This window comes from Phyllobates terribilis, unplaced genomic scaffold, assembly GCF_046119375.1.
Source record: "Phyllobates terribilis strain yellow unplaced genomic scaffold, ASM4611937v1 Scaffold_1__5_contigs__length_1240528914, whole genome shotgun sequence".
In the NCBI taxonomy this organism is placed as follows: Eukaryota; Metazoa; Chordata; class Amphibia; order Anura; family Dendrobatidae; genus Phyllobates; species Phyllobates terribilis.
Window position 1 is genome coordinate 416378180 of NW_027362761.1, and position 27033 is coordinate 416405212.

The window sequence follows — 27033 nt, forward strand, 5'->3', positions numbered from 1 at the left end:
CAGACCTGCACCATCAGGTCCAAGAGCTAGCTAAAAGCGTTGCTGCGTTAACCCGAACTGTGCAGTCTTTACAGGCTTCCACTCCAGGGAAGATCCAGCTGGCTTCCGGACCGGAGAACATCCCGTGGCGTCGACCAAGGAGGACCCCACCGGCCAGAGGAAGACCCAGTGACCGGTACAACGAGGACGGACGACCCATCTGCCGCCGCTGCAATCAACCCGGACATATGGCAAGGTACTGTCCTTTAAACTGGCACAACCTGGGGGTAGAGGGCCAACCCCCAGGAAAAAGATCACCAGGCCCATCGAACTGGCGCGACAAATATGTGGGAGGACGTCCAGTCTTGCCTGTGGTACTGGATGGCATCCCTATGAGTGCCCTACTGGACACCGGGTCACAGGTCACCACCATCCCGTACGTGCTCTTCAAGCAGTACTGGAATGACTCGGATATAACCCGCTACCCTGACGACGACTTGAGTATCATCGCCAGCAATGGTCAGCCCGTGCCACAGATCGGATTTAAAGAGGCGACCATTAAAATTGGTAGAGTCGAACTAGCAGCACAGGGACTGATTATTGTAGACATTGACAAACACGAGAGTCACCCAAAGATAACGCTAGGAACTAATGTAATTGAAAATTGTCTTGCAGAGGTGATTTTCCTTTTACAGCAGGTTGCCAAGAACGCCAGCTCCGGCGAGCAGCGGGTGCTCCAGAAAGAGATCCGGGCACTGATGCGACGGCAACAGGTGGAACTCTCCGGCGGTGAGATTGGTAGCGTAAGAATGTGTGACCCTTTTCCTATTGCCATGCCCCCAAAAAGTGAAATGATGATTTGGTGCCGGGCAGCTATTGGTCTGAGAGGTAGAGATTACCAGGCAATGGTAGAACCAGTTTACTCAGACAGTAGGCCCACCATCTTGACAGCACGGGGGGTGGTTAATGTACGCCATGGGAGGGTGCCCGTTCGCATAATCAATATCGGGAAGAGGGAAGTGTACCTGCCCCGGTATGCCACGCTAGCCAAATTATATACCATTAACCAAAATGCTATACAATCTGTGGAACCCTTGCCTCCATCTCACCCGGAGGAAGGTAACGGCTCTAAGAAAACAATGGAGGACTGGTGTCAGCAACTACATTTGGGTACTGACTCCACTCCCTCACATCAGAAACAGGGAGTCTATCGGGTGGTTCAAGAGTACGAGAGAGTGTTTAGTAAACACCCGTTAGACTTCGGGCGAGTCAAGGGGGTAGAACACCACATCCCCACGGGAGACCATCCTCCCATAAAAGAGAGGTATCGACCCGTACCCCCTGCACACTACCAACACGCCAAGGGGATGCTTAGAGACATGAAGGAGGCTGGGGTGATCAGGGATAGCTGTAGCCCCTGGGCAGCTCCACTAGTCTTAGTCAGAAAAAAAAGACAACACCATGAGGATGTGTGTAGATTACCGGAAAATCAACCGTATCACACACAAGGATGCGTACCCCTTACCAAGGATAGAGGAGTCATTGGCTGCTTTAAGATCGGCTAACTTCTTCTCTACCTTGGATCTCACTAGCGGGTACTGGCAGGTTCCTGTAGCAGAGGCGGACCGGGAGAAGACCGCATTCACCACCCCGATGGGACTTAGCGAGTTCACCTGCATGCCGTTCGGACTCTGCAACGCACCAGGAACCTTCCAACGACTAATGGAGTGTTGTCTGGGCCACAGAAACTTCGAGACGGTCCTGTTGTACCTGGACGATGTCATCGTATATTCCAAGACGTATGAGGACCACCTGAAACACCTGGCGGAAGTGTTCGAAGCTCTGGCGAGTTACGGCCTAAAGGTGAAACCCTCCAAGTGTCACCTCCTGAAACCAAAGGTGCAGTACCTGGGACACGTGGTGAGCGCTGACGGAGTGGCTCCCGACCCTGATAAGATCACCGCAATTAAGGAATGGCCAAGCCCCTCCAGCGTAAAAGAAGTGCGGCAGTTCCTCGGGTTGGTAGGCTACTACCGAAGGTTTATTCCCGGTTTCACCAAAAAGGCAGCACCTATGCAGGACCTCCTGATAGGCCAGTCCCGGAAGGCCAAGAACCAGAAGCCGCCCTTCAAATGGGAGGAGCTGGAAGAAGAGTCCTTCCGCCAGCTGAAGATGGCCCTCACGGGGGACGAAATCCTGGCGTACCCGGATTATAGCCAGCCCTTTACCCTCTACACCGACGCCAGTAACATCGGGCTAGGAGCCGTACTGTCCCAGATCCAGCAGGGGAAGGAACGAGTAATCGCCTACGCCAGCCGAAAGCTGCGACCCACCGAAAGGAACCCCGAGAATTACAGCTCATTTAAGCTAGAGTTCCTGGCCGTAGTATGGGCAGTCACCGAGCGCTTTAAGCATTACCTCGCTTCTTCCCGGTTCACCGTGTACACGGATAACAACCCGTTGACACACCTGGACACGGCAAGACTCGGTGCCCTGGAGCAGAGGTGGATGGCCCGTCTGTCCAACTACGAGTTCACAATCAAATACCGGGCCGGACGCTCCAATACCAACGCGGACGCCCTGTCCAGGATGCCCAACCTGCCGGACGAAGGAGAAGATCCGGAGGGACTGGAAGAAGTTGAACTCCCTGCGTTCCACCGTCATGGGACTATCCAGTATTCCCACCGGGTAAGGAGTAAGCAGGCTGCTACGTTGAACCCCTTACCTCACTACAACTGGGCGGAAACGCAAGACAGCGACCCTGCCGTCCGACTGGTGAAGGAGATGCTGACTCGCCCGGAGGCTTGCCTTGAACAAGACGCTCCGGAGGAAGCCAAACAACTATGGGCAGAGAGGAGTCGACTGTTCCTTTACAAGGGGAAGTTGTGCCGCAGAATGGTTAACTCCCCGACGCATGAACTACTCTGGCAAGTAGTGGTGCCACGAAGAGACGCAGCCATGGTGATGGAGGCATACCACGACGGAGCTGGACACTTCGGGTGGAAGAAGCTGGAGTTCCTGCTGCGCGAGCGATTCCACTGGGTAGGCATGAGGGGAACCATTGAGAAGTGGTGCAGAGACTGTGGCCCGTGCAACCTAAGAAGGAAGGACCGTGCCAGCCAGAAGACTCCCCTGCAGTCCATCGTCACCCGGCAGCCGTTGGAACTGGTAGCCTTGGATCATGTAAAACTGACCCCAAGCAGAAGTGGCTACGTCTACGCACTAACCATCGTGGATCACTACTCCCGGTTCTTGGTTGTCGTCCCCGTCAAGGACTTAACAGCTCGAACAGCAGCGAGAGCCTTCCAGCAGCATTTCTGCCGTCCACACGGGTACCCGGACCAAGTGTTGACAGACCAGGGACCTGCCTTTGAAGCGGAGGTCTTCCAAGAATTCTGCACTCTGTATGGCTGCCGGAAGATAAGGACGACACCCTATCATCCGCAAACTAATGGACTTTGTGAGAAAATGAACCAGGTGGTAATGGATCTTCTGAAAACGTTGCCCCTGGAAGAACGCAGTCTGTGGCCTGAGAAGCTGCCCGATCTGGTGGACCTATACAACCACATCCCGGTAGGTTCCACCAACTGTACCCCGGTTTACCTAATGAGGGCAAGACCTGGTAAGTTACCTGTTGACCTGGAAATGGGAGTCCTGACACCCGAGGACACTTCACCAGAAGCAGACTGGGACACAGAGAGGCAGCAGCAGTACCGGAGAGTACAGGAGAGCGTGGAGCGAAGTCTCTGTCAGGCTAGGGAAAGACAAGAGAAAACTTACAACCAGTATGCTCCCGCTGTTCCCCTGGTACCCGGAGAGCAGGTCTTGAAGAGGAAGAGACGGCTCCACAAGTTGGACGACCAGTGGGAGAAGGACCCGTACACCGTACTGCCCTCAAGCCACGAGAACCCGAAGGTTTGTACCATCAGTAAAGACGGAGGGAAACCACAGCCATTGTATCCCGGGACCACCTGAAAAAGTGTCCCGAACAACTGAGGAACCCTGAAGAGGAACAAGAAGACCATCGACCCGTAGAGGAAAGGGAAGATATGGTTAGTACTGTGCTCGGGGACTTCCCTCGGTCTTGGACTCAAGTCAATGGTGCAGTTGTGGTACCCGTACTCACCTTCCTCCAACCAGCATCCCAAGCACCTACGGAGCAACAGGTAGAGCTGGAAGAACAGCCGGTCCAGGAGGCAGAAGACCCCACACCAGCAGACCAGGAGGATCAACCCTCTGCTTGCAGTGAGCCTGCCATATCCCTAGTGAGCCAAAGAGCCGGTAGACAGCTGCCCAGTTTACCCTTGACAGCTCCTACACCCTGTAGTTCAGGGCTAGACAGTCAGCTCCGTAGGTCCACTAGGGCCACTAGAGGCCAGTTACCCGCACGTTGGAGGATTTGAAGTGTATAAATTGTTTTATTTATGTTTACCTGTGTATTGTTGCTTGTGTATAATTTTGTGTTTCTAGTTATTTGTAGGAGTCCTTGGTGGATTTACCGGGAATCCCTTGTACATAGTTGGAGCGTAACCCAGGATGGACTAAAGACTGTTAAGGACTCGGGGCAGGACAAATCCCTACCTGGTTACGTCTCCCTGTTTTGGTGAAATGGACACCTTGCTTTTCTTCAAAGACTGCACCCGGTTACGGACATGCCGTGACCACCTTTATGTGTTTCTTCTTATTGTACTGTTATTGTTGTTATATCTTGTTATGTTTTTCTAAAATATGTTTAGTCCCGGAGTACTAAATTTCACTAGGGGGGAATGTGGCACCCCAGGGGTCTGGTTTCCCACAGTAATGTAATGTTATGTCTGAGAGCAGGTGGGAGGTCCCTTGGTCAGGAATCCTATGCATGCCACACCTCCTGCCCAGTCCTGGGAGGGGAAGACCTTCCCCTGTATAAACCCGGGGCTGAGGCAGGGTTAGGAGTAGAGAAGAGAAGCAGCATAGGAAGAAACAGCAGAAGCTCAGTGGGAGCAATACTACTACGAGTCAGGGGCTGGCAGCTGCAGAGCTCGCCCTGACTGAGAAGCTTTCTTACCGGACCCGGTGTCCGAGGCTGTGGGGACTAACTCTTACCCAGCAGCAGAAGCTGAGCGGCAGGGGATTTCAGGTCCTCAGGCCCAGAAACCCGAAGGCACGGTCACACGCGTGGGACCAGCACCGCCATCGTGGAGCGGAAGCCATAGAAGGCCCCGAGTCACCGGCCATACGGGTGAGCACCACACGGTACACTCAGGGACGTGGGCTACTTATATCCGCTTCTAGCAAGGTAGCCAGAAGAGTACAGTCAGTTTGGGAGGCCTACAACTCCGCCTGGCCAGGGGAGATCCCATCTGCTCAAGGACTGACCAGGCCCCGTTCGCTAGCAAGTACTCCGGGAGGGTCTATCGTTGTTACCAGTAAAGACCCTGAATTACACCGCACCGTCTCTGAGTGGTTCCTGCTACCCCCATCTTCCATGTCGGCTGCCCTGAGGCCATACCCCTCCCGTTGGGGGTTATACTATCACGCTGCACAATTCTACACCGGCCTCAGCGGTCTGCCCTGCAGCGGCAGCTCCATAGCTGCAAATCAACGGGTGGCGTAGTCGACACTCAAATAACATCTATCAAGACTGCCACACACTGAGTTTGACTCCCTGGGCACGGACCGGGTCCCCGCCACTCGGAGACTACAACCCTCATCTGATCCGGTTCCGGGTAAGCCCCGTGCGCGAGACGCTGCGCGACACAGCAGGCCCAGGGGCGCGTCAAGGACAATGTATGAGGCAGTGACACACACTGAGTGCACTACAACCAGACGTGGTTGAAGCACACACTACAGGGTGAGCTGCACTCACACACCAGACCTTGCAGAAAGCGGTGAACAGTACAGAGAACTGTGCACTAGCACTGCAAGGCACAGCGATTTATAAAGTAGCTTGGGTAAAGCAGAATAGACCAAATAGGTAGCTAAAACTGTCCCTCAGAACAACAGCGTCCTATCCCTAACTGAATTCACAGCAGAGTGAGCTGAAAATGGCGGCGGCGGCTTTTATAGTGCATCATGACATCATTTCAGCAGCCAATCACAGCCATGCCATTAGTTAAGATGCCTACATGCCTAACAGGATGTGCCCACACTTCTTAGGATCCTCATTGGCTGAATAAAATGAAAATGGTTCATTGCATTATGGGAACTTCCGATTCCGGTATACGATATTGCAAAAGTATCGGAATTAAGTATCGGAATTCCGATACCGCGAATATCGGCCGATACCCGATATTTCAGTATCGGAATGCTCAACACGAACGATGACGCCTGAGAAAAAAAATCTATCCAATTCTCCAAAACCACCTGAAAAAACCATCAGCAAATGCACAAAATAATGAACATAAGCATTTCCATGTAAAACGACTTGCTGTGCATACATCCAGGCTTTTGAACATCTTTTAACAACTTCAGGTTTCTAAAAACGCCAAGCTGTTAAAAGAAGTGACACATCCATTCTTCTGGCGTTTTCCACTCAGGAGATGTCCAGTACTTTAAAATACAAGTTAATGGGAAAGCTGCCCAGAAGACGCATGGATGTGTTATGGAGCCCTTTGCCATCATTTATCTTAAAAAAAAGGCGTGAGCCTCTTAATGAATCAGGCAAGGCACAGAGTGGCGTGTACCTCCATGTGCACCTTGCCACAAATCTTAGGGCGCAGTCAGATGGCCGTAAAACACAGACGACAATCGCGTCACAGTGCACAAACTGGCTGGCGGCTCGGCTGACCTGAGCGTGACAGCATGTATTTCTATGCAGCTGTCACGCTCGGGTCCAGTGAGCCAATGGCCAGTCTGAGCGTTGCGACACGATCTTCACCCGTGTTATACGGCCGTCTGACTGCGCCCTTAGGGTATGTGCACACGATCCGTACTGTCAGCGCTTTGAACGCAGTATACTTTTTGCTATGTCCAAAGCGCTGCACGCAAGTGAATCCGCATGTGTTCATTGGACCACCGCAATCAATACAAAGTAGTGATCTAATTTCTCTTGCAAAGACTAGCGACTCCGCAAGAGAAATTGACATGCTGCGGTCTGGAAAGACGCGCCGCATGTCCGTATCCACTGGTGATCCGCAGGCGCACACAGATGCATAGTGGGTATGGGATTTCTTGAAATCCCATCCACTTTGCTTGTAATGTAGAACTCTGTGTTCAATCCGCAGCATTTACTGATCGTGTGCACGTACCTTTACTCCGGTAATATAGTACACCACCGCTAGTCATGAATTTGAAGAGCGGGCATCGCCCTCCCCATCTCCACCCAATTTGTTGCAGCTGGGTGGAAATGACAAAAGTCACTACATTTTTGCACAGCCTTTCGTTGTGCAAAAATGTTGTGGTTGTTCAGAGCATTTTATGAGAGTTTCCTGGGGCAGCACGGTGGCTTTGAAGCAGTAGGGTCCTGGGTTCAAATCCCACCAAAGCAGAATCTGCAAGGTGTTTGTATGTTCTCCCCGTGTTTGTGTGGGTTTCCTCCAGGTTCTCTGATTTCCCCAAACACTCCAAAAACATACTGCTAGGGAATTTCGATCTCTAATAGGGACAGCTGATGATGTCTGTGAAGAGCTGTGGAATATGATGGCACAATATAAGCTATTGTGTGTACATACCTTCAGGCTTGAAACTCACATGCAGTGCAAGGAACAATTTGAGTGAAAGGCAGAAGTAAATCCACCTGGATGAAGTCTCTTTCCTCTATTTATATTTCCAATTCCTTCTGAATTCATTTCTGGTTTTGTACAAGGTAGGTTTAAATCCAGCTTCCAGGAACATCTGATAAAATCCAAAATATTTTATTGAAAAAAGCTTAAAACAGTCACAGCTACAACACTGTAAAGGCAAAGGCAAACGTGTTTCAGACACTAACGTCCTTAATCATTGCCTTTGCTATTATGGTGATGTAGCTGTGACTGTTTTTAACTATTTTTTCAATAAAATATTTTGGATTTTATCGGATGTCCTTGGAAGCTGGATTTATATCTACCTTTTTCTCGTGTACCTGTTGTAGCACCAATTGTTCCGTGCACAGTCCAGAGGGTGAGCTGACTTTTTTTCTTTACCATACATGTTACTGGTTTTGCTACCAGAAACTGCCTGCATGATTCCAGCCTTATAATTGACATTCCTTTTGGACCCACAGTAAGTATTTGGTTAACAAACACAGCATGTGTGAATGCTGCCTAATAATCCGGCTCTCCCACAGATGAAATGTGTGGAAAAAAAACAACTCAACAAAGTTATTTACTGCACAAAAGTTAACAAGTTCCAACCAAGTTATAAACATAAAAATAATGAATTGTCAGTGTTGTCAATATATTTTAACCACATAGCAAAGCTTGTATTTTGCACTTGGTATTTTTTCCCACGGAAGGAGGCTCAGTGTCAGTAGTTTGCTTTGGCCCCTGAATGTTCCCTTCTCTGTTGTTTTGAATTAATAAAACCAACACCCACTGGAAGCCCCTTATTTTACAGCCCAGCAGGACAAGAGCTTTACAGCTATGTGTGAATGAACAAGACCTTGCTGGCAAAGGTGGAAATGTCACACAAGTGACTGCTAATGACTCTGATGGGAAACAAAGACCTAATCTTTATTGCCTGATTGTGTTGTTTGTGGGTTGATCAGCCTGTTCTTGTTATCAGCACATAGCTTGAGAGAGACAGGAGCTGACAAACACAGCCCTTGGCTTTTCTGCCTCCCCTAACAAACTTGGTACATCCCTCTGCAAGTAGAGAGCATAAATACAGAAGAAAGCTGCAGCCTGCACAGTGTGTGAAGGAGCTGCTGCTGGTGGTGGTGGTGGTGGTGGTGGTGGTCGTCGTCGTCCAGGCATCTCAGTGGAAGGGTCTCCTCCTCAGCTCAGACGTGTAGTATGGATCACACAGACATCCTGAAGCCACAGACACTGGATGAGCTGATCCAGATCCTGCATGAGATCTTTTCCAGTGATGAAGTCAATATAGAGGAAGTCCAGAGTATCATGGAGTCCTATGAAAGTAACCCACTGGAATGGATGAAATATGCAAAGTTTGACCCATACAGGTAACTCTTCATTATTAGGACTAGTCTTAAAAAAGTAATTCCCTGATTTCTTAGTTAGCATTAAAAGTACAGACATTTAGGATGCAGGGTGACATTTGGGTCTATGGCAGTAGGAATGTGCAGTTGTCCTGTGCATGCTTTTATGGCCTTGCTATGTCTCTCCTGTACACCTCATGTCCCACAGTTCTTGCTTTTGGGTTGTAAACTTGAACTATAGGTTACAAAGAGCAGCTTGATTGCATTGATCAAATGGAGAGAAGCCTTTTTTTTTTTTTTTTTTTTTTTTATTGCCACATGTCATAACATTGACATATGGAGGTGAAAGGACGGCTTCAAAGAATGGTTGAGCAACATTACTGGTTTGATAGCCTAGACTGGAAACTAAACTGTTAATGCATTGATCTGTAATACTAATCCTATTAATGATTGCATAATTTTAATTAAGTTGGAAACACATTCGGGGTTTTTTATAGCCAAAGCCCGGAAGGAGTGAGCAGAAAGGAGAACTAAAAATCCTTAATTCATGTTTTTAATCACTGATGTTTCCACTAATACTTTACCTAAAACAGCGTTCCTGCCCCCAGATTCCCATCTACGCAGGTAATTCCACTGTATAGCATATAGTGCTGTAAGGACACGTGTGTTGCCTCTTGTCACAGATGCTTTGCATTTCTAATTCCAGACATGTTTTGGGAGAGTTGGCACAGTGGTTTTGTCTGAATTGTTAAAGGGAACCTGTCTGACCATTTATGCCGCCCACTCGTATTCATTGCAGAGCTGACCGTGAGGTGTCTGAGATTTATGATCTACATGCACCCCCTGACCTCCAGCCAGTGACTGACTGCCCGGCTTCTCCCCGAAATCTGCACTGGGAAAAAACTGTCAGTGAACAGACCGGTCAATAAACCATGTATATGATGAATGCGTCCAACTCCTAGGAGTATTCTAGTACGCTCCCCCAAACCATTTCACAGCTGATGTCACATGCAATATGAAGGTTCTGATAGGTACCCTTTAAGGCGCTGCTTCCGTTTCTTTTTTTGCCTTTTATTTGTGCAGAAAATCAACTGCATTTAACAGTCCTAGCAAAAGTAGACTTGATTTAAGAGAAATAATGCCCACTGTACATGTAAAGATAAAGATGCTATTAAACTGTCCAGTTTCTTGATGCGCTACAGGCTTCTATGGGGGAAAAATGCAATTGTGTTAAATGCAGAATTCTAATTCTGACGCATTTAAAAAAAGCAATGTGTCAAATCTACACCGAAAACGCAGCAAAAATCCAACAACCAAAGCAGATCGCTATTACGTATTTTGGTGCATGCACCTGTATTAAGAAGAGAAAAAAAAAATGTAGTCTTTGCTCACGTGGGAACATGACCTAAAATGATTATCATTAATTTATCCTTTATGGGCATCGGTCATGTCAATGCAGAAAGCACAAGATTGCTGCCTAGAATAGTCCCATTGATTTGGATTCACATTTAGCTGTCAGAAAAGTGCAATCTTTGTAGTTCAATGTGTCAGTAATGTGAGTAGACACAAAAATTGCTTCCTGCACTACTTGGTGGTGATGTTTGACACTTCTTCTCCCTCTCCTCACCCTGCTGGGCAGCCTATGCTGTGGACAGCACATTTCTGCACATGCCACTCAGAACATACAGAATTCTCCAGTTCTGGTTGGGAGTGGCAAGGGCGTGTGTCTGCCAGCCAATCACATGTCATGTATATTGACACATCCACAGGCTCTTGCCAGTCCAGCCTTACAGCAATGCATGCATCCAGATCTAACCTGATTTTTTCATTTTTTTTTTTTTTTTTCTCCTGTCTACTTACTTTATTTTGTATTGTAGCCTTTTAACTATATTCTGTTAACTCTTAAATGCTGCTACTGGCACTCCTCCAACAGATGAAGGAAATCCCTCTGCAAGGAAAAGGGCAAGACTGCGCTTTCTTTATAGTTGATTTATCAGCAAGCAATCGCAGTGCATAAAAGACATTGGCCCTATTAAAACAAACACTTTTTTCCAGCTGTCTGAAATGTTTTTTTTTTTAAAACAGTTTGAAATGGTGAAAAACTTTTGCATAACTTTTGCCATTTTTACACTAATCCTAACTAGCTCCGAAAACTTTATGAAAAGTGGGCAGTCATTAAAATTAACAAACAGTGGCGTAAATTACAACTGAAATGTACTCCGGTCCCTGTCTGCAGAATATTTCTTGAGGGTGTGCACAAATGCTGAAGAAAGTGCATCCACTGGCCAAACAAGTCTCTTGATGAATTGGGGCAATTGTCTTTTGCACAGCTTTAACCAAGCTGGCCCAGAGTCAACAGCTTCACTATCTGTGAATAATAGAGATCAGCACAGTTGTTCAATACTAATTGAATATTTGAACATTTACTGAATCTGACAAATTCAAGAAATTTGATTTATGAATTGCCAAAAAAATGTCCGCTGACGTTTTACACATTGCAGAATTTGCTAAAGCCAAAGAAGACTCGCATGACCCCAGCACAGCCAGACGGACTTCCCTGTAATGCCTTGCAGCTATCACATCACATAGTCCCTCCTCATAGGCTGTGCTATACTACCTTAGACTGTATAAAAGAGGTGGGAAATTCATCAGCCATTTTGGGGGGAATCTGGATAGTGAGAGAAGTTACAACTTGGCAATGGAGATAGGAAGAGAGAGCCAATAAACATTCCAGATAATGTGTATCAGGACAGCAGTGAAGAACAGTTACCATCCACTCATAGCCATGTATGTTGAGGTCACTTTCGTATCACTAAGGCGGTGTTTGCATAACTACCTTGAAATTAGTTCAGTACAGTCCTAGGAGACCTCAGTGTTGGGGCTCCCCACATTGGCGAGTAGCATCCTATTATTCTCGCATGCTATATGTAAATGACTCAAACGCTGCTGCGAGCGTGATCCGAGTGTCATTTTACTTTGATCCAATTCCTCCGCATGCGAGAATCTGATCATAAGTTTGCATAAGATTGAGAACTTAATTTCTCCATTCTTTGAGTTGGTGTATATCGGACGGCACTTAGATGACATTTTGCACGCACCCATATGCTTGTTTGGGTGCGCGCCATCCGGCATGCAGATTTTTCTTTTCCCCATGCCAACTCTGCATAAGAAAATAAACGCTAATTGGCACTGCTCCATAGTATAATGTTGGCGCAAGTACTCTCCCATGGAATGTTGTATGCTGGCTACTCGGCAGTGTGCACGAACCATTATACACATCTTTACGGAGTTATTGAACTTCTTGTGATTTGCCACAAATTAAATTTTTTACAAAAATATGTCTAAGCTGGCAAATTTGTCTTTCAAATAAATTAGCTTCTCTAGTAGATGAAGTGATCTATGGTGTTCCCTTTTTTTTTTTTTTTTTTTTTTTTTTTTTTTTTTTTTTTAAATGATAAAATCCCTCTAAGGAACCAATTACATCGACAGACCGGCGGCAAAATACAACCATAGATTGGCAAAGCTTCACCGACCAGCAGTCATTTAATAACGTGTTTACACTAGCAGAGCATAGTAAACAATGGGCACTAAGTGATCGGTAATAGATCACTCAGTGCATGTAGGCTGCCCTGATTCTTATCAGTGAAAGTCCTGTTTTCTTAGTACTCGTTTAGCCGAGATTGATCTTTTGTGCTGCACAAAAGATCATTTCACCTGATGACCAAATGTTTTGCTCATTCATAGGGTGATCGAGAGCCTATTAACCCTGCATGATCATCATAGCTTACCAACACCCATTCATGAATATCTTTGTGTAAATGCTGCTTTAAGCTCTGTGGCCCATTAGAATAAAAAAGCCGCATGCATTCCTTTGACAGGCATTTAAAAAAAATATATATCTATATCTATCTATCGTCACATTCACAAGGGAATATTTTTCTCAGTGGTTTGTAGTAGATAGAAAAATGTTACAATTTTACAGTCTTCAGTGGTTGATGTCTTTTAATGGCTAACTGAAAAGCTGGTAAGAAATTGTAAGCTTTCAAGACTACTCATGCCTCTTCATGGGGCATAGAATAACACACCTGAGTAGTCTTGAAAGATTGCTATTCAATACCATTAGTGATGAGCACAAGTGCTCGTTGCTGGAGTTCACCGAGGGTGCTCGGGTATGCACCAAGTATGGCGGGTGCTCCAGTGACATGTTCGAGTTCCCCGCCCCACATGTTTCGCAGATGTTAGAGAGCAACAAAACCTGCAGGATTGCCCATGTATGTCAGGCAATCCCTAATGTCTAACAGCCGTAAAACATGTGGGCGCGGGGACACGAACATGTTACTCTGTGCACACCTGAGCTCCCTAGGCAAACTTGAGTAAATTTTAATAGTTCGTAACGATATTTGTAAGCCAAAATACAATATAAGATGGCCGGTATGAGAGGTGCTGCTCTTTTTAAGGGACGAAATCTTCAATGCAAACTTCCTCCCAAATTCACTTGAAGCTTTCACTTTCCCCAGCTATCCACTCCCTAGTATTGCTACCTACTACGTGCGCTCACTAGGCTGCCCCCTCCTGGGCCGCACCCACGCTCCATACATGTCCCCTCGGGGGATGCTGGCTGCAGAAGTGGTTGTTTTCTCTTGTTGCGGTGACAACTCCAGCCACATTCTGCAGATCTCACCTGTTTTACAGATGTTTGTATCTAGCACTTCATCAGCAGAGTAAACAATATAGAAGTTTGTATTCTTCTGACAGGCATGTATAATAAAAAAAGTTTTTTTTTTTTTTTTTTTTCCCTATTATTGCTCTATTTTATTTTATTAGGTCATTCTGATATTACTGTCCCAGTGCTGGATAAATAGTAGTATTACTTCACCATAGACATCCCTGCTTTCCTATACACGTAAAATGGTGTGTGTGTGTATTGGAACGAGCTTTTCCAACAAAGTCTCCTATTGAACAAGGCAAATCTCTGTATAGTACTATATATACAGGCTCTATGTAGATTTGTGTTTGTATATTATATATAGGCTTTATATTCTACTTCTGACCACACAACATGTGTATTGTGCTGGTGAAATTAGTAAAGGTTGTTTGGCATATAGAATACATGGACATGGCACAAGTGTGATTCTTAGGCCACGGCCCCACTATCAGTATTTGGTCAGTATTCGGTCAGTATTTTTTCTCAGGAGTGGGAGCCAAAACCAGATGAGGAACAATCAGAGAAAAGGTATAATAGAAACAAGTCACCAATTCGGTATTTATCACCCACTCCTGGTTTTGGCTCCCACTCCTGAGAAAAAATACTGACCAAATACTGATAGTGGGGCCATGGCCTTAAGCCCCCGTCTCACATAGCGAGATCGCTGCTGTGTCACGGTTTTGGTGACGCAACAGCGACCTCACCAGCGACGTCGCTATGTGTGACACTTGGCAGCGATCAGGCCCCTGCTGTGAGGTCGCTGATCGCTGCAGAATGTCCTGGACCTTTTTTTGGTCGTTGCCCTCCCGCTGGTCAGCACACATCGCTGTGTGTGACCAGCGGGAGCAGCGATCAGGCTGGTAACCATGATAAACATCGGGTTACGAGCCTGCTAAAGTGAGCGGTAACCTCCCGCTCACCGTAGCAGAGTGGTAACCATGATGCGCACCTAGTAACCCGCTGTTTGTGTGCCCCTAGTAACCTGATGTTTATCATGGTTACCAGCCTGCTCCCGCTTCAGCAGGCTGGTAACCAGGACATCGTGGAAAGATTCTTTCCACGATGTCGCTGCTCCCCTGATCGTTGGTGAGCCTGCCTGTTTGACAGCTCACCAGCGACCACATAGCGACGCAGCAACGATCCCTGACAGGTCGTATCGTTGTCGGGATCGTTGCAGCGTCGCTAAGTGTGACGGGGCCTTTACACTGTTTAGTGGCTTTAGATGCTCTGAATGATTAGTCAGACTACAGATCACTTAACAGAAGTTTTAAAATTGTAATTATCTAAATGGACCTGTACCAAGGGGCCTGGCCTCATTCACCATCAGCCAAAATCAGGAGTGGAACCTACAGAAGATTGATGGAAAGATTCACACTTCTTCTGCACTTTGGAGTCCCTTCTGGTGTGAATAAGGCCTTAGTCACTGGGCTGATGAGGAGGCACACTGCCACGCTGACATGCTGATAAGATAAGCAACGATTTACTACATTAATTTGACTCCTGATTCAAGTTTTACATGTGAAGTCCCATATGGCTGAGTTCCACAAATCTTGTGTTTCCAGGACGTCCCTCCTGACAGCACCATCAGGAGGTTATCCTTCATATCCTTGATAGGGACAGGAAACGCAGGAGGTTAAAAGGCCCCTCCCTCCACCCTCACTCCAGTGTTTTTCCTGTCCCTATCAGGGACGGACACAGAAGAGGTTACGTACTGGGAGCAGGAGTTCCTGAAGCCGGGCGCAGGAGGATTGGGCCAGGGTCCTCGCACTCCTCCCCTCCCTCCTGCCAGGGTCCGGAGGCTGACACCCCGCTGAATCCAGGGGTCCCTCAGCCTTTTTTTCTGGTGGGAGTGGAACCATCTTCCCCGCAAAGGGGGCTCTTGGTTCCGGCTGTTGCTGCCCTGCATACTCCAGCGTGTGCAAGATGGCGGAGAGGGAGCGATACGCGAACCTCTAGTAACCAGCGTGCGTTCCACGGTGAAACGCACTTCCGGAAAATTTGAAAAAAATGACACCGAACTAAAAATTAAAGGAGAAACACTTTTTTTTCTGACGATGGGACTAAGGTCATCAGTCAACCAGCTCACCAGCAATGGCCGATCAAACTGGTCGTTCTGACACTCTGACTGAACCTCCAGCCCAAGTAAGTTTACTGGGTAGTTCCCCTCTTCTCACCTCATTCCCATTGGTATATGGTAGTAAAAGTCTTGTGCTCCTTGTCTTTTTAGGACAAGGAGACACCTAAAAATGACTCGATGACCTCTGCTCCTAAGAAAAGGAGATGCGCCATCTGTAACAAGAAACTACCGGATACATACGGAAAACAGTTATGCTGTACCTGTATTGCAAAAATTGTCAAAGAAGAACATTCCTCCTTCATGTCAGACTTGAGAGCCATAGTAAGAGAGGAAGTGCAGAGTACTGTCACAGACTTAGTCGTTCCACAAGCTCCTCAGGGTGCGCCCCGTCTCAAGAGGCCACGTCAGGAGCTGGAGTCCAGTTCTGGCGAAGAGTTGTCGGATATTTCTGCCCCGATCAGGACAGGGAAGACTCTATCATTAACCCTCCAGAAGAGAAGAAAAAATATCTCTTCTCCTGGAAAGATAGCGATACACTGTTAACTGCAGTAAGAAACACTATGCAGATAGAAGACACTTACCAACCATCATCAGTGCAGGATGAGATGTTTGGGGGGTTGAGAACCCGCAGGAATAAGCTTTTTCCCGTGAATAATCACATTAAGGCAATGATTCTGGAAGAGTGGGAGGACACAGAGAAGAAGCTAATAATTCCCAGAAGCTTCAGAACTCGCCTACCATTCGAACCAGAAGATATAAAATTATGGGAGGAAACCCCAAAAATTGATATCCCGATTGCCAGGGTAGTGAAAAATACATCCATCCCGTTTGAGGATTCATCATCTCTAAAGGATGCAATGGATAGGAAAGCAGACAGTCTCCTTAAATAGACCTGGGAAACATCTGCAGCAATAATAAAAGCCAATATTGCATCCACTTCAGTTGCAAGATCCATGAGTATATGGCTGGAACAACTGGAAGACATCCAGAGAGGAGATCCTCGACTGTATTCCACTACTTAAGATGGCAACAGGGTTCGTCGCCGATGCCTCGGCAGAATCCATAAGATTTGCTGCTCGGAATGGGGCCCTTTCTACTGCATCCAGAAGAGCAATATGGCTAAAAATCTGGTCAGGTGACAGTCATTCTAAAAGTAATTTATGTGCCATTCCCTTTTCAGGCTTCCGGGTGTTTGGTCCAGTATTGGATGAAATACTGGAGAAGGCCTCAGATGGAAAAAAAATGTTTTCCGGAGGAGAAACCTAAGGTGTCCTCCTTTCGGAAACCTTGTTACCAGCAAAAGCCAGAATATTCTGGGAAAGGGAAGTCGGGTAGAGGGAGGTATCTTGAGGAATCCCCTTCCCTCTACAAGTGCTAATGACGCGCCCCCTGGGCCATGTTCAAGGGATACCCGGAGCCGGATCTGGATAGGGGTAGTAGTCCTTGTGGCGGTGACCCGGTCCGTGCCCAGGGTGTCAGACTAAGTGGCGGTATATTAGCAGTAGATGTAGGACGACTACGCCACCCGTTGAATGCAGCTATGGAGCTGCCGCTGCAGGGCAGACCGCTGAGGCCGGTGGAAAGATGGTGCAGCGTGGATGGTATAACCCCCAACCGGAGGGGTATGGCCTCAGGGCAGCCGACGTGGATGATGGGGGTAGTAGGAACCACTCAGAGACGATGTGGTGTAGTTCAGGGTCTTTACTGGTGACAAAGATAGTGTTATGTTCTGCTACCAGAGCTAAGGAAAGAGAGGAGATCTGTCCCTACGATAGAACTCAGCTTTATCCCTACGATGTAACAGGGAACCTGATCCTGCGATCAGACCTGCTAAAGTCCTAAGCTAGTCTGTACGGAGACCTATAGATGTGGGGGAGGAATCCCTACAAGTACTAAGGACTGGGAGGAATATGGGACACCTCCTAACAGAAATAGTAGCAGACAGACGAACAAACAAAACAAATAGAACATAGAGGTCCGTAGACCAAGCAAACTAACAGAGTAAGATACAGAGCACAGGCTAGCTAGAAAGTAGTTATACAATGAAGTCCAGCAAAGCCAGAAGGGCGGAGCAGGATTAAATAGGCCAACAAGGTCATGTGACCAGCAAAGGAAAAAACCTAAGAGCAAGGTTCTAACAGTACCCCCCCTTCTAAGAGGATCCTCCGGATCCCCTAGGACCAGGCTTATCAGGAAATCTCCTGTGAAACGCTCTGATAAGTCTGGACGCGGAAACATCATCTGACCTCACCCAAGAGTTATCCTCGGGTCCGAAACCTTTCCAGGCCACAAGATACTGCAAACTACCTCTATACCGTCTAGAGTCAAGGATGCGAGAAATTTCATATTCCCCGTCCTCCACCACCGGAGGAACAGAGGCAGAGGCGTCACCATCCGACACAACAGCTTTTTTTTAACAGAGAGACATGAAAGACCGGATTAATTCTCCAGGAGGTAGGAACCTCCAACCTAACAGCAGATTGGTTGACAACCTGAAGCACCTTAAAGGGCCCTACAAACTTGGGACCCAATTTCTTAGAAGGAATCCTCAACCGCAGATTCCTAGAGGACAACCAAACCATGTCACCAACAGCGAACAAAACCTCCTGTCGTTTCCTATCAAAGTAGTCTTTAGATTTTCTGTTGGCCTCCTGAAGATTACCACGCACATCCGTCCAAACTCTTTCCAAATCACCGGAAAAATTCTCCTCCTCAGGCACGGCAGATCCCAACTTGGAGAACGACCCAAACGACGGATGTCTCCCAGAACAACAAAAAAAAGGCGAACAACCAGCAGAAGAAGATGTATGATTGTTCAGAGCAAATTCGGCAAGTGGCAGAAACTCAGACCACCCCTCTTGATTGTCTGCCACAAAACAACGCAAGAACTGCTCAACATCCTGGTTTTTCCTTTCTGTCTGGCCATTAGATTCAGGATGATATCCGGACGAAAACGACAAATGAATTCCCAACCTGTCACAAAAGTCACGCCAAAAACGAGCCACGAACTGAGGACCCCTATCAGAAACAATGTCAGTAGGAACGCCATGAAGTCTGACAATTTCCTTGACAAAGGCCTTAGCGAGAGTTTTAGCGCAGGGCAGTTTGACGAAGGGAACCAAGTGACACATCTTGCTAAAACGGTCCACGACCACCCAGATGACAGTAAAACCCTCAGAGGGGGGGAAGGTCAGTTATAAAGTCCATAGCCAAATGTGTCCAAGGAGCACTGGGGACCTCCAAAGGACAAAGCAACCCCGCAGCAGGAGTATGTGAGGACTTAGATCTAGCACATATAGTACATTGGCGCACCCACTTAATGACTTCCTTCTGCCATCCAGGCCACCAAAAACTGCGACCCACCAGTCTCTTGGTCTCAGAGATTCCGGGATGACCTGCCAACCGAGATTCGTGACACTCAACAAACAAATCTCTCCTAAAGGTCTCGGGCACAAACAACCTCCCATGAGGAGTGTTAGATGGGGCATTCTCCTGAGCTTTAAGAATCTCATCTTCCAAAACGGAGTCTAAAGCAGCTATCACAACACCTTCTTGTAAAATGTTTTCCTCTTTCTCAGCACCGACTATGGGAGAAAAACTGCGAGACAAGGCATCCGCCTTAACATTCTTAGTACCAGGGATGTAAGTAACGGAGAAATTAAACCGCGAGAAAAACAGTGCCCACCTAGCCTGACGGGCATTCAGGCGCTTGGCAGCATCAAGATATATCAGATTTTTATGATCCGTAAGAACCTGAACGGGAAATTCCGCACCTTCCAAGAAGTGGCGCCAGTGTTCAAATGCGAGTTTAATAGCCAATAATTCCCGATTACCAATATCGTAATTCAGTTCAGTCTCCGAAAATTTTTTTGAAAAAAAGGCACAGGGATGTAATCCATCCCCGTTATCCTGAGACAATACTGCGCCAACCCCCACAGAGGAAGCATCAACCTCAACCAAAAACGGCCTAGTAACATCAGGCTGCATAAGGATGGGAGCAGAGGTGAACCTCTCCTTGAGATACACAAAAGCTTCAATGGCCTCAGAAGACCACTGAACCGCATCAGCACCTTTCCTGGTGAGATCAGTCAGAGGTTTGACAATACTAGAAAATTTTTTTATGAACTTTCTATAGTAATTGGCGAAACCCAAAAACCTCTGTATCGATTTCAAACCAATAGGCCTAGGCCATTCCTGCACAGCCTGAACCTTAACCGGATCCATCTCAAAACCTTTGCTGGAGATGATGCAGCCCAAAAAACTAATTCTCTGTACAGCGAACTCACATTTCTCCAGCTTAGCAAAAAGCGAATTGTCCATTAATAACTGTAATACCTCACGCACGCTCCGCCAATGAGACTCCAGATCTGGCGACTAAATCAAAATGTCATCCAAATACACAACCACATTTTTACCGATCAAAGGTCTAAGGATGTCATTAATCAGATTCTGAAAAAATGCAGGAGCATTAGTAAGACCAAAAGGCATAACCAGATTCTCAAAATGACCCACAGGAGTGTTAAAAGCAGTCTTCCATTCATCACCCTCCTTCATGCGCAACAGATTGTATGCCCCCTTAAGGTCAATTTTAGAGAACCACTTGGCCCCCAATAACTGGTTAAACAGATCAGGAATCAATGGCAGTGGGTAAGGATTGCGTACAGTAATTTTGTTAATCTCACGAAAATCCAGACAAGGACGTAAACCGCCGTCCTTTTTTTTTTTTACAAAAAAAAATCCAACCGCCACAGGAGACTTAGAGGGCCTAATGTGACCGGCGGCCAAACTGGTCTGTATGTATTCCTCCAAAGCCTTCCTCTCAGGAATAGTAAGGTTAAATAAACGACTCTTAGGAAGAGTCGCTCCAGGGACAAATTCAATAGAACAATCATAGTCTCTATGGGGAGGCAAAACCTGCGATTCCTTCTCAGAAAAAACTCTCCAAAAATCCTGAATAGGAACAGGCAATTCTCCCCTATCCAAAGCTGCAATACGCCCGTTACAACACTTGTCATAACATTTATGGCTCCAGGATTTAATTTCACTGGTAGACCAATCCAGTACAGGATTGTGAAATTTTAACCAGGGCAAACCCAATATTACTGGAGAAGGCAAGTTATTCAACACTACCAAATCCAATTTCTCATGGTGAACACCATTAATAGTGAGAGGAAATTCACTGACCTTGAGAGTAATATTCTTCAAAGGGGAGCCATCCACAGAAACCACAGCAATGGGGGATGATAAAGGTTCAGGTTTTAAATTGAGTTTTTCCACGAATCCCCCATCAATTACATTCAGTGTAGACCCGCAATCAACAAACACCCGAAATTCCATTAATTTTTCCTGAGCAATCGTGGAAGCAGCCAAAAATATACCCTTGGAATTTAAACAGGCAATACGGGCGTGACTGACCATTTTTTTTTCTTTCTTCATACGAAGCTCACAGCCTTTAATCAAATGACCAGATTTTCCGCAATAGAAACACAAGCCTTCCGAAAAACGACGGTCTTTTTCTTGAGAGCGAGGTGCCACCGATCCAATCTCCATCGTTTCACCACTGTTAGTACACACATTATCATAACCAGAAACTGACATAGCAGAGGATTTGCTCTCATTAACCCTAGCACGCAGTCTTCTATCCACCCGTATAGCTAATTGCATAGCCTGTTGCAAATCCTCAGGTGTAGGATAAGCAATTAGCAAGTCTTTAACCCTTTCACTGAGCCCAGCAAGAAATAGACTTTTCAGAGCAGAATCGTTCCACCCTGTTTGAGTGGACCAACGACGAAAATGAGTACAATATTTTTCGACATTACCTGATCCTTGTTTTAAACGTCTCAACTCAGTCTCAGCTGATGCCACACGGTCAGGATCATCATATAATAGTCCTAAAGCAGAAAAAAAACTATCCACTGATCTGAAGCATGTATCACTAGGTTGCAAAGAAAAGGCCCACTCCTGAGGCTCTTTGCGCAAAAGTGACATTATGAACCCTACGCGCTGGGATTCATCCCCAGAGGACTTGGGTCTCAAACGAAAATACAATAAGCAAGCATTTTTAAATGAAAAAAATTCTCGATGTTCACCAAAAAATAAATCCGGCAAACATACCTTAGGCTCCAAGAAATATGCTCCAGGACAGTTACTCACGTGCTGACGGAGCTCGGCCACTTCCAGAGAGAGTCCCTGCAGGTGTTTAGCCAAATCCTGAAACGACACCATGATGGAACAAAAAAAAAAAAAAAACTTTCCTTAGAGAATTTGCAGGCTGGACTTACTGTTATGTTCTGCTACCAGAGCTAAGGAAAGAGAGGAGATCTGTCCCTACGATAGAACTCAGCTTTATCCCTACGATGTAACAGGGAACCTGATCCTGCGATCAGACCTGCTAAAGTCCTAAGCTAGTCTGTACGGAGACCTATAGATGTGGGGGAGGAATCCCTACAAGTACTAAGGACTGGGAGGAATATGGGACACCTCCTAACAGAAATAGTAGCAGACAGACGAACAAACAAAACAAATAGAACATAGAGGTCTGTAGACCAAGCAAACTAACAGAGTAAGATACAGAGCACAGGCTAACTAGAAAGTAGTTATACAATGAAGTCCAGCAAAGCCAGAAGGGCGGAGCAGGATTAAATAGGCCAACAAGGTCATGTGACCAGCAAAGGAAAAAAAACCTAACAGCAAGGTTCTAACAGATAGACCCTCCCGGAGTACTGGCTAGCGGTCGGGGACTGGTCAGTCCTTGAGCAGATGGGATCCCCCTTGGCCAGGCGGAGTTGTAGGCCTCCCCAACTAATTGTACTCTTCTAGCTTCCTTGCTAGAGGCGGGTAAAGGTAGCCCACGTCCCTGAGTGTACCGTGTGGTGCTCACCCGTATGGCCGGTGACTCGGGGCCTTCTAGTGGCTTCCGCTCCACGACGGCGGTGCTGGTCCCACGCGTGTGACCGTGCCTTCGGGTTTCTTGGCCAGAGGACCTGAAATCCCCTGCCGGTCGGTTTCTGCTGCTGGGTCTGGGTTAATCCCCACAGCCTCGGACTCCGGGTCCGGTGGTAACTCTTCAATCAGGGCGAGCTCTTCAGCTGCCAGCCCCTGATTCCTTTTAGCACTGCTCCCACAGAGCTCCTGATCTTTCTTTCCTAAGCTGCTCCTCTTCTCCTCTTCTTCTCTTCTCCCTAACCCTGCCTCAGCCCCAGCTTTATATAGGGGAAGTTCTTCCCCTCCCAGGACTGGGCAGGAGGTGTGGCATGCATAGGATTCCTGATCAGGAGACCTCTCAGACATAACATTGCTATTACTGTGGAGACCAGACCCCTGGGGTGCCACACTAACACACGTAGAAGATGACGCCAGGAAAGTGGGAGGAAGACTCCACCTTTTTCACGGAGCTTGGATGAGGATTACCAACAGCCCATGGATTCTCCAGTCTATCGCAGAGGGCTACAAGATAGAATTCGGACAGATTCCGCAGGGAAGGTTTCACCTGACAACAACCCATTCCACCCAGGTCTCCAAAAGGCTGCTAACAGACGTGAGGAAGCTAGTAAAATATGGAGCAGTAATACCAGTACCAAAAGCAGTTCCTGTGCTTTTACTCGGGTCTTTTTTCAATAAAGAAACCCGGGGGCGATTATTGCACCATAACAAATCTGAAATCTCTAAACAAATCAGTCGTATTCAAAATGGAATCAATCAGGTCAACAATTCCCTTAATCGGACACAACATGGTGATGTGTACAATAGATCTCAAAGAGGCCTATTATCATGTCCCAATTCACTGTCGGTCAAAAGTTTCTACGGTTTGCTCTAAAAGAAGGAGACACATTCTACATTACCAGTTTACTTGTTTTCCATTTGGCCTTTCTTCAGCTCCACGTATCTTTACCAAACTGATTCCAGGGAACAAGGAATATTAATTATTCAGTATTTAGATGACTTCCTGGTATTGGCAGACTCTCCACAGCAGCTAAAGACCAACCTAACATCAACCATCCTGACCCTGAAAAAATGTAGGATGGATTATAAACTGGGAAAAATCACATCTTTTACCAGAAAGATTTTTTTTTTTTTTTTTTGGGAATCCTTCTAGACTCAGAACAACAAATGTCTTTTCTGCCGGAAAAAAAACAGAGCTCAGTTAGGATCAAGAAATTCATGAGGAACACGAAAGTTACCATTCGGGAATGTATGAATATCCTGGGTCTCATGACAGCTTCCATACCGGGAGTCAGGTGGAGCCAATTCCATTCAAGACAGTTGCAGCAACAAATTCTATCAACCTGGAGTCGGAAAATGGTCGATCTGGACAAAAAGGTTTTCTTATCAAAGGTAACCAAAAGATCATTGACTTGGTGGACCTCCAAAGCCAACCTACAGGAAGGAGTCATGTGGAGGTTGACCCCATTCGTGACTCTCACTACCGATGCGAGCAGCAGAGGCTGGGGGGCTCACGTAAACGGTTAATATCTACAAGGTACCTGGCGAACGCAGGATCGTCCCAGATCATCAAATCTAAGAGAGCTTCAGGCCGTCTGGGAGGCATTGAAAAAGGGTCAAAAACATCTAAAAGGTCAACATGTCAGAGTATTAACAGACAACATAACATCAGTAGCCTTCCTCAAACATCAGGGAGGTCCTCGTCACCACCTTCTACAATCCTTGGCGGGCAAAATCTTCCAGTGGGCAGAAAGTTCGGTCCTTTCAATATCTGCAGAACATCTAAAAGGCTCTCAAAATACAGTAGCAGACTTCCTCAGTCGAGAAACTGTTCTACAGTCAGAATGGGAATTGAACTGGGAGGTGTTTCGGCAGGTAACACATCGATGGGGCATTCCCCAATGGGATCTTTTCGCTACTCTGAAAAACACAAAGGCAGGAAAATTCTTCTCCCTCAATCCAGAAGGGATAGATGCGTTATCTCAGAAATGGAACATGAATCTAGCATATGCATTCCCTCCTATACCCTTGATACCGTTGGTGCTAAAGAAGATTCAGGAAGACCGAGCCAGGGTGATAATAATCCTACCTTTCTGGCCCAAGAGAAGTTGGTTCCCCTTACTGAAGAAAATGTCCCTGGAGTAGCCAATAATCCTTCCGGAGAGGCAGGATTTGCTGTTTCAGGGCCCGATATTCCATCCCGATGTGAAATTTCTCCAGCTTTTGGCATGGACCCTGAAAGGTAGATCCTGAGATCTAGAGGCCTGTCAGACACAGTAATCTCAACCATGCAAAATAGTAGGAAACCGGTAACATCGGCTATCTATACAAAAATCTGGAAGAGATTTTGTTTACAGTACCAAACGGCATCTGAGAGTTCCATTCCAGACTTCCCCCAAAATATTAGAATTCTTGCAGACAGGGTTTGAAAAAGGTCTAAGGCCCAGCACATTAAAAGTACAAATCGCTGCATTGAGTGCTTTCATGGATTACCCACTAGCTCACCATCCATGGGTAGAAAGATTTGTTAAGACCAACAATTAAAACCCATATCCCACCATGGGACTTAAATTTTGTCTTAAAGAGCCTATGCAACACACCCTTTGAGACTCTCATAGAATCAAACATAAAATTCCTCTCACTTAAGACAGTGTTCCTAGTCGCAATAACCACAGTGAGGAGGATAGGGGAAATTCAAGCATTCTCAATCAGGGACCCATACTTGAAATGCCTAGGCAATTGTATTATCCTCAGGCTAGACCCAGCTTTTTTGCCAAAAGTAGTTACCCCTTTCCATATGAATCAGGAGGTAGTTCTAACCTCTTTTTTTTCAGGACTATAAGAATGATCAGGAACTAACTTTCCACTCACTTGATGTCAGGAGAGTAGTTCTACAATACCTAGAGGTCACAAAGGACTGGCGTATAGATTCCAACCTATTTATACAGTTTGGGGGGAAAAAATAGGGGGGGGGAAAAGCAGCAAAATCTACATTAGCAAGATGGGTCAGATCAATAATTAGTCTAGCCAATTTAGCTGAGGGGAAGTCCCCTCCAGAAAATATTAGAGCCCATTCTACCAGAGCTATGTCCTCATCATGGGCCGAAAGAGCAGGGGCATCTGTGGACCAGATCTGTAGAGCGGCAACTTGGACAAATCTGAACACCTTCTGTAAACATTATAAATTGGACATTCTATCAGGCCAAAAGATGGCCTTCGGAAGGAAGGTCCTCCAGGCAGTGGTCCCCCTCCCCCCTAAATGTATTCTCCTGATGGTGCTGTCAGGAGGGACATCCTGGAAAGTAGGCATTAGACCTACCGGTAATGGGGTTTCCAGGAGTCCCTCATGACAGCACCCATTATATTCCCTCCCTAAATATTCCTAAACTGCTATGTGAAATTAACATAGATTGCTGAAAGGCAAATAAAATAGAGTTGCATCCATCCTGATGTGGTACTTGGAAAATCACTGGAGTGAAGGTGGAGGGAGGGGCCTTTTAACCTCTTGTGTGTTTCCTGTCCCTATCAAGGATATGAAGGACGACCTTCTGATGGTGCTGTCATGAGGGACTCCTGGAAACCCTATTACCGGTAGGTCGTGTGTTTGTGTGGGTTTTTTTTTTTTTTTTTTGTGTGTGTTTTACACAGTCCTACCAAGCAGAACATTAGATGGCCTATTTTTAACTAACCCTCACAACTTTTGCAAACAACAGTATACAAGTGAGCTAGCAAACGCCTGTTCAAATGATCTTCTGAAATTGACCAGCAAATAGGGTTTTAAGACCACCAAACATATTTAAAGTCCATCTAATTTGTGTGGAACTACTCCAACTCCATTTTCCCCAGTTAGAACACTTGACTGAGTGTTCACCTAGGAGAGATGGCTGTTAGCTGGATGAGCATTCGCCTGACAACTAGCTAAGGTGTATATACATTGTCCCCAAAACCGCCCATAGTAACATAGGTTGAATAAAGACCTAGGTCCATCAATTTCAACCTTCCTCCCCCAATTGTACTCCCTACACTAACTTACTAACTAACTGGGACTAGGCCTCACAATGTATTATTATTACCATTTTTATTATTACTGCTCTTTTACAATTAAAAATGTACCCGTTTATAATTTAATTTTTTTAATTACTTTTATATTTTGTATTACTCTTATGATTCTAATAATAGTATTATTAAAATTAAAATCCCTATGCCTAAATCTGTTGATCCAGAACACCTTCAGCCAATTTGCGCCACGGAGAAAAATTCCTTCTTGACCCCGAG

At 46.4% G+C, this 27033-nt stretch overlaps 1 protein-coding gene across 1 annotated transcript in view; it reads left to right on the top strand.

Annotated features, from left to right (window-relative positions):
• The first annotated feature begins 8778 nt into the window (after window positions 1-8778).
• The window catches only part of CDO1 (cysteine dioxygenase type 1), a 40245-nt gene continuing 21990 nt past the window's right edge, over window positions 8779-27033 (top strand). Inside the window, exon 1 of the mRNA XM_073654992.1 lies at window positions 8779-9058. Coding sequence (XP_073511093.1) covers window positions 8889-9058 — 170 coding nt within the window. The 5' untranslated portion in view covers window positions 8779-8888. The remainder of the gene's footprint in view (window positions 9059-27033) is intronic.